At 34.8% G+C, this 7279-nt stretch overlaps 2 protein-coding genes across 2 annotated transcripts in view; one reads left to right on the top strand and one right to left on the bottom strand.

Moving 5' to 3' along the window:
- Positions 1-1540, bottom strand: part of medag (mesenteric estrogen dependent adipogenesis) — a 4216-nt gene extending 2676 nt beyond the window's left edge. Inside the window, exons 1-2 of the mRNA XM_014003331.1 lie at positions 1406-1540; positions 1129-1214 (exon numbers count right to left, since the gene is read on the bottom strand). The gene's annotated coding sequence lies outside the window, so the exon portion shown is untranslated. The remainder of the gene's footprint in view (positions 1-1128; positions 1215-1405) is intronic.
- Positions 1541-2156: 616 nt separating this feature from the next.
- Positions 2157-7279, top strand: part of b3glctb (beta 3-glucosyltransferase b) — a 27241-nt gene continuing 22118 nt past the window's right edge. Inside the window, exons 1-4 of the mRNA XM_014003328.1 lie at positions 2157-2343; positions 3550-3587; positions 3686-3734; positions 5110-5219. Of these exons, the coding sequence (XP_013858782.1) occupies positions 2283-2343; positions 3550-3587; positions 3686-3734; positions 5110-5219 (258 nt within the window). The 5' untranslated portion in view covers positions 2157-2282. The remainder of the gene's footprint in view (positions 2344-3549; positions 3588-3685; positions 3735-5109; positions 5220-7279) is intronic.

The raw sequence follows: 7279 nt of genomic DNA, 5'->3' as shown, positions 1-7279 counted from the left end.
TATCTCATATAGATAGCTAAGTCATAATTATGAGATAGTATCTCATAATTATGAGGTAGTATCTCATAATTATGACTTAGCTATCTCATAATTATGACTTCGCTATCTCATATAGATAGCTAAGTCATAATTATGAGATAGTATCTCATAATTATGAGGTAGTATCTCATATTATGAGATAGCTAAGTCATAATTATGAGAAACAAGTTTTATTTATTTTTTATCAGGGTGGCGGAAATGGGCTTCCATAGTTTTTAACCTAAATCAATGTTGTTGTTTTTTTGGAAATGTCTTTTCTTTAAGTTTTCATGGTTTTTTTTCTGTTTCCACTGTTATATAATTGACAGATAATCCAAACATGTAAGTTAAACAACTCAATGTGTGTTTATTTACTGATTGTTTAGTATAAACTGTTATATGATTGACAGATAATATCTATGTAATATAATCAACTCAAAAAACTGAAAAAGTGAGAAACTTACAAACAGGGGAACTAAGTTTGATGCCAAACAAAACACAAATAGATTACTCTGCACAAGAGGAAAAAGTAAATGTTAAAATAAATAATAAGGATCATAAAATAAAATCTTATTTTTCGAAGATTTCTCCGTTATGCAGTTGTGTTTTTAAAGTTAGGACGATTATTTATTTCCAACCTGACAAGCGTGGTGCTATTATTTTGAAAAACCTTTATTTCTGTTTTCTGAGTTTGTTTGGCTGTGAGTGTCCAGTTTGTGGTTCATGACACATTCCTTCCARCAACTTTTGAAGGACTTCACCAGGACAGAAACTCCTGATCAGAAACAACCAGTAAACTTTAAAATAATCCAACAAAACAATGTTTGTGCTTTGAAACAAACTCCAAGCAGAATATTGAACCAATTAAAACACTAAATAGCAGATATCTTTAGTAGTGAGTGTTTACCTTGTAGTGCAGCAATTTTTTTAAACAAAGAGTGAATTTCTGCCCTTTTTTTCTTGGTTGTGCTCATTCTCTGAACATATATAAATTAATGCTCTTTTGAAACTTCCAGTAAAAAAAAAAACAGTATTTTACACAGTTCAAGTGTACACATTCAGATGTTTTAAAACGGTTTACAYAGCACAGGGTTTCACAGAAGAGCCAACCTGTTTAATGGTCCAGGTCAACCGGTTTGTTTTTAGTCTTTTGTGGAGAGATGGATGACTCATTTGTTTTGATGGTCTCCACCAGTCTGCAGGGTCAACAACAGAGAAAAAAAGCAGTTCATCATATTGTGGAAAAACCAGAACTCCACCATGATTTGGCACATATCTGCAGCAGTCCTAAAAGTCACATACATGACTTTATTTTATTTTGTTTTTATTTATTTCTTTTTAATGAAGCTTGTCCTAACATGTTTAACTATTAATATAATAGTCATACCTCAGTCGGTCTTCCAGACATTAATCTAAAATTTGCAAATAAGCTGGGCGGTCCTTCTTCGCTCAGCTCTCTCCTGCACAGCATTACCACCTTATTTGCTTAATGAGGCAGAAATGCATAAGGAAATGTAAATACAGGAGGCAGAGAAATGTACAAACAACATGTGGAAATAAAATGACTTGTGGGAAAAATTATAAACAATAATTAAATATAATCTTTTAAGAGACACAATGTATTTACAAGTAAAAGGAAAAACATGGACCTGTCCAGGGTGCACCCGCCCCTCACAGTGACTGCTGCTGGGCACCAGTGACCCCCGTGACCCTGAAAGGAAGAAGTATGTATAAATAATGGATGGATGGATGGATGGATGGATGGATGGATGGATGGATGGATGGATGGATGGATATTGAGCTAAAATCTGGTCTGATTGTACTTGAGAGTCATTCAAACATATACTCTAAAAATGACATGCTGTTATATCAATTTTGTTTTAGTTTCTGTGTAAGTAATACATGTAATAGGATCTACCTATGCATGTATTAAAATTTACTTCTTCTTTCTGAAATTAATATTATTTCTTTTCTTTTGGCTCTGATTTTTTTTAATTCAGAACAAAATTGTACTAAAATATAAACTTTTGTTGCGTGTATTCATTTTTTTAAACAAATGTGATTCGACCAGGTACTATCTTTATGACGATTTTTGAACAAAAAAAATGTTTTAACTGCGACAAACTAAATAAAATAAAGTGTACTTTTATTTCTGGCCGCTAGAAGCCGCTGCAGCTCCGCCACTAGCCTAGAGCAGAGTGACAGCTCAGGAATGAATTGAAACTGTTTCTCTGCGGTGGTTAAAACCAGGCGGAACCGAAGTCATGCAGCTTCATGTTGCGGTTAACAGATGCAAACTAGTCGCTGTGTTTTTCCTTTGGGTCGGTAAGTTGAGCGAATACATCAGCACCAGCACAGTCGGTGTTAGCTTACCCGCTAAACAAAGCGGAAGGGAAAAAAACAACAAAGCGGAAGACATTGCTGACGGACGAGCGGAAGTTGTATTTATTCACCCTTCAAAATAGTAGTAACTATAAACTAAGCTTTGGATAGATTACTGAATACCTTGTTTGGTTGTGCTTTAAAATAACTRATTTCAGCTGTTTAGTATAAATTTAAGATATTTAATAGAACCATGGAAATAGCTATCGATTTATAGGGTTCTCCAAAATAGTCCTCTTTTATTTTGAAAAATATTCAAAAGGATTTATTAGTGGTTGAAAACTTGACCCATTCTTGTTAGTAATTTATTTTTCAGATTTGCTTATAAATACCAAAACATGAGTTTTAATTTTCAAAAGAAAATTTWAAAATAAGGCTTGTGTCTTTTTATTTATTAACTCTTTGAGTTAAATCTGTTTTCCCCTACAAGTCTAAACAGTGCTACATAATAAAAATATTAATTTGCAGTTATAACAATTGGATTAAATGTGATTAAATTAATTAAATTGAATTAAATTGTGAATGTGTGGGAGAAATATTTTGGGTAYATGTTTTCTTTTTAAACCTTTAGCCAAGTATCTTGGGAACTGCTGGTGGATCAGAATCACTCTTATTTCTCCCAGGTTGAAACTAAATGCTGATGGAAAATTATCTGTATCCTGTTTTACAGCTGCTGTTTGAACTTGTCAGAGCACAAGAAGCACAGGTGGAAGTAATAATAATATTAACAGCATCCTGTTCCATCATGTGTCTCTGTGGGCAGTTATAATAAACCAGCAGGCTCAGTAGTTCCAACGAAAGGACCTCATCTAAGTGGACTGCTGCCATCAGAAAGTGCTTTTTAATATCGCATGTCAAAACGTTGGCTCTAAAAAATACAGAGGTTCTTCTTATGATGTAATAAAATCACAAAGTATCTGTGTGCTGCTATAAACATTTACAGACTAGTAAATGTAAGTTATTTCAGAATAACTTTTCACTGACTTCAAAAGGTCCTGATTACAGAGTGGGTCTGGAGTTTTGCTAAAGTCAAAGTGTTGTAGTGCAGTACTACAATGAGTATGTTTCATAAATATTTACAGTTTTCCAAGTGGTATAACTCATGTCAGTCCAACTTACTGATGCATTTCATCTATTTTTAACCTGCAGCCCCTTCAGCTGCAGACAAACCCACAGATAACGCTCCTGTAAGTGCGGCCRTTTAGATTGTTTCTGTGATAATGTTGCATCATGAGGCTCGGCGGTGTGTGTCAGACCTAACAAGGATTCTTGTGATTCCCTGCAGGAGCTGAAGCGCCTGGAGCATCCAGAGCACCCGGTGCTCAGCTTTGTGGGTGAGTGACGTGTTTAAGGAGTTAGAGCTTGTTGCCTCTCAGCCAGAAGGGTTTTCTCAGGTTGCTTTGGTTTTCTTCCAGCCTAATATGAATGTTAGGCTGATTGGTAACTCTAACACTGTCCATAGATGAAAGTGTGAACAGTTGTTGGATTTATTTGTCCTTATTTGGCCCTGTGATGGACCTTAGACCTGTCCAGATTGAAATCTGACCTCTCGCAAGTCACCGCTTGACCCAGAAAGGCAAAGTGGATGAAAAAATTGATGGATGGATATAAAGATGGGTGGATCATGAATTGATGAATGGATCATGGATAGATTGATCGTGGATTGATGGATGGATAAATCATTGATGGTTGGATAAATCATTGATGGTTGGATAAATCATTGATGGATGGATTATGAATGGATTGGTAGATGGATCATTGATTGATGGATGATGGATGGATTGATTGATTGATTGACTGATTGATTGATGGATGGATGGATCATGGATGCATGAATCATGGTTTGATGGATGGATCTTAGATGGATGATTGGATGGATGATGGATGGATGGATGGATGGATCTTGGATGGATGGATGGATGGATGGATGGATGGATGGATGGGTGGATGGATGGATGGATCTTGGATGGATGAATGCATTGATCTGTTTTGTTTCAAGTAATTGGCCATGTTGGAAATTGGTTCTCCACAACATTAAAAAAATCTTACGATGGTGATAATATTTGTAAATATTACGATGACGACTTTTTTTAATTTTTCTTTCCTCACTTTCTAATCTGTACTTCCTACTCTATGTGACCTTTAGCATTTTGGACAATGTCATTTGTGTCTGATGCTTTGCTACTTTGAGACTGTCCTACTGGCTAAATGTTGCATTAACATGAAAAATAGAACTTCAAACCTCCTCAGATACATTAGTCAACAATTATTGCACTCCAAACAGTCCTTTGCAATATGAATATTACGCACACTGATATTGCGATTATGATACATTCATTGTCGATATATTGTGCAGCCCTGCCGAAAAACAAGTTTTAGATTTTTAACTCAATATCTGTAAAATTGACAAAGTTGTTGCTGTGTTGAAGTTTGATTTGTTGTGGCAGATACAGCTTTTTGGATCAGATAGATCCCAAAAGATTGTAGATGTAAATTTTAACGATTACATAAAAGTTTCATCATAATTCATCCCTGGTGAACGAGAGGTTTTTCTTTTATAAATAGACGTTTAGGAGGAAATGCCAGTTGGTTGGTTGAGCTTGATATAAATACAAAAAAAGAACCATTTTGTTTGAATAATAATTTTCATAATTTGGATGTTTTTTTCCTGAATTTCTCATCTTTTCTCTGTTTATATTTGTTAATCAGGGTTAGAGGAGGTGGTGATAGTGATCCAGAGTCAGAGGAACTCCTTTCACGCCCGACGAGGTCACCGAAGGAAGATGGAGATCCTGCAGCAGGCAGCTGAACTTGGACAGGTAATATTTATTAAATTCCTTGGAAGTAATTTTCCTCTGGTATGTTTATGTGGCTGTAATAATTAGTTTGGATATTTATGACCAGCTTGTTAAGCTTATTTCGAAATTTACCACATAGTTTTTTAGGATTTGGAGTTGTAAAACAATGCAATGTGTTAACATAATGATGCTGCACAACAAACTTCAGTAGAATAAAGAAATAACAACATATGAAGGCCCCTATTTGACAGTAGTCTGAGATCTTTTTAAAACTCTAGAAACAAGACCTGTAGATAAATTGTTACATCCCTGTGGTGTTATGTTGTTGYCAATAGGTGTCGTACTTTCCTCAGGTCATCAGTGTTTGTCGATATGTGTCTGCTGGGTGGTTTCTTCTACTAATCAATCTGAAGAAGTGTGTAACGGAAAACTTGCATGAGGCAACCCGAGGAGGCTTCGTGGAGTTATTTTAACCTGAGCATGCTATAAATCAAGCATTTTTTTTTCCCACAATGAAAAAAGATGTGTAAGATTTTTTTATTACCCATGACAAATGTTGGGTTTWGTGYATTTTTTWWTTTTWWTTTTTTTGTCCTGTCACATAAGTCGTGATTCATTTTCTGARCAGTTTCTGTTGGAACCTCAAAACTAATTTTCTACTTTCTGAAAGCTTCTCTACGTAACTGGAGAAACACGACATGTTTCATTTTCACGTTCTCATGCATCACAACGTAGGTTTGTGTGAATCTTTGGATTTCTTTTATTACGGCACATTCCTGTGATTTTTGTTTGTTACTTCATGAATTTCAGGTTTATTGTGATGAGAAGTGTCACTTTTTCAAGATTATTGTAGAAGGTTAATAATCTTAAAAAAGCACAATGAAAAAAAATCAAAAATCATGTTTTCATTGACTGMCATACGAACAGGCATTTATTTGTGGTTTAAGTCACCAGTGAAGGCAGCAAACACCGTTTTCTCACCTATCTAATGATTTTTAATGGGTTAGGTCATGTCGTTATTTAAAGGTAAACAACAGAATCTGAGCAGCAAGCTTTTTTTATTTTAATGTCAAAACTTGGTCACCAAGATTCCTGTCGCACAACCCAATAAAGACCAGATGCATAAAAYCTTAGAAATGAATTATATTTTTCTTATTAATGTACATTATTTAGATAAAAACACAGCATTTCTTGACAGAATGCAGACTGCACACCTTAAACTGAGATCTTCTGTTGAGAAATGACATATTTACACGTCTTGTGGTCAAACTTTGAAAATAATGTGGTGTGTGTCATGCCATGTCACAGAGAGGAGGTGTTGAGGATGACTCTCAGCTACTACCACGTCAAAATTGAACTCAGTGTCTGTAAATTTGGCTGAATTATGGTCATATATGTGTTTGCTAATTCAGATTAGCTGTGTCAGCCAACTTGTAATGGATTGCCACCAAAAGTTAATCAGTTCTACTTGGATGTCTAATGATTAAATTCTGAAGGTTTTATTAAAATCTGTCCATTAGTTTGTGAGATATTTTGCTAACAGACAAACATGTTTGACTCCAACAGCTAATGCTAATAATATCAAATATGTCTCACACATTGAGAGCCTCTTGTAGTTGAAGAATTCTCCGCTACCCCTTTACTTTTTATAAAATAATGTTAATAAAACGCTGGTTGGGCCTGATAAAGTGATAAAAAATAAAGTGAACTTAGAAGTATTTTAAAACAAATCCTTTTATGTTCCAGATTTGACAGTTTTATGAGAACTTTTCTGTCCTCTTGGCATCCCTCAGTAAATTGGACGCATCAAGCTTTCTCATGAAAAGCATTTAAAAGGCAGGATTATCATTTTCATTCAATCCAAAACCATTAATTTATGATCTCGACTCTTGAGGCAGCGGAGGATTTGATCAAACGAGGGACATTTCTCTGACTCAACAGAAAAGACACACTGATTTATGCTTTAAATTTCTTTTGAGCAATACTTAGGTTATTTTGTTTGATCCTTTCAGTTTTACTATTATAATAAAAAGGACACTCACTTGGAGAGGGAAATCAAAAACAAAATAATTATATATATA

Source organism: Austrofundulus limnaeus, unplaced genomic scaffold, assembly GCF_001266775.1.
Source record: "Austrofundulus limnaeus strain Quisiro unplaced genomic scaffold, Austrofundulus_limnaeus-1.0 Scaffold17, whole genome shotgun sequence".
Lineage (NCBI taxonomy): Eukaryota > Metazoa > Chordata > Actinopteri > Cyprinodontiformes > Rivulidae > Austrofundulus > Austrofundulus limnaeus.
Note: the sequence above shows the minus strand (reverse complement) of the source record. Positions and strands in the feature narration are given on the sequence as shown.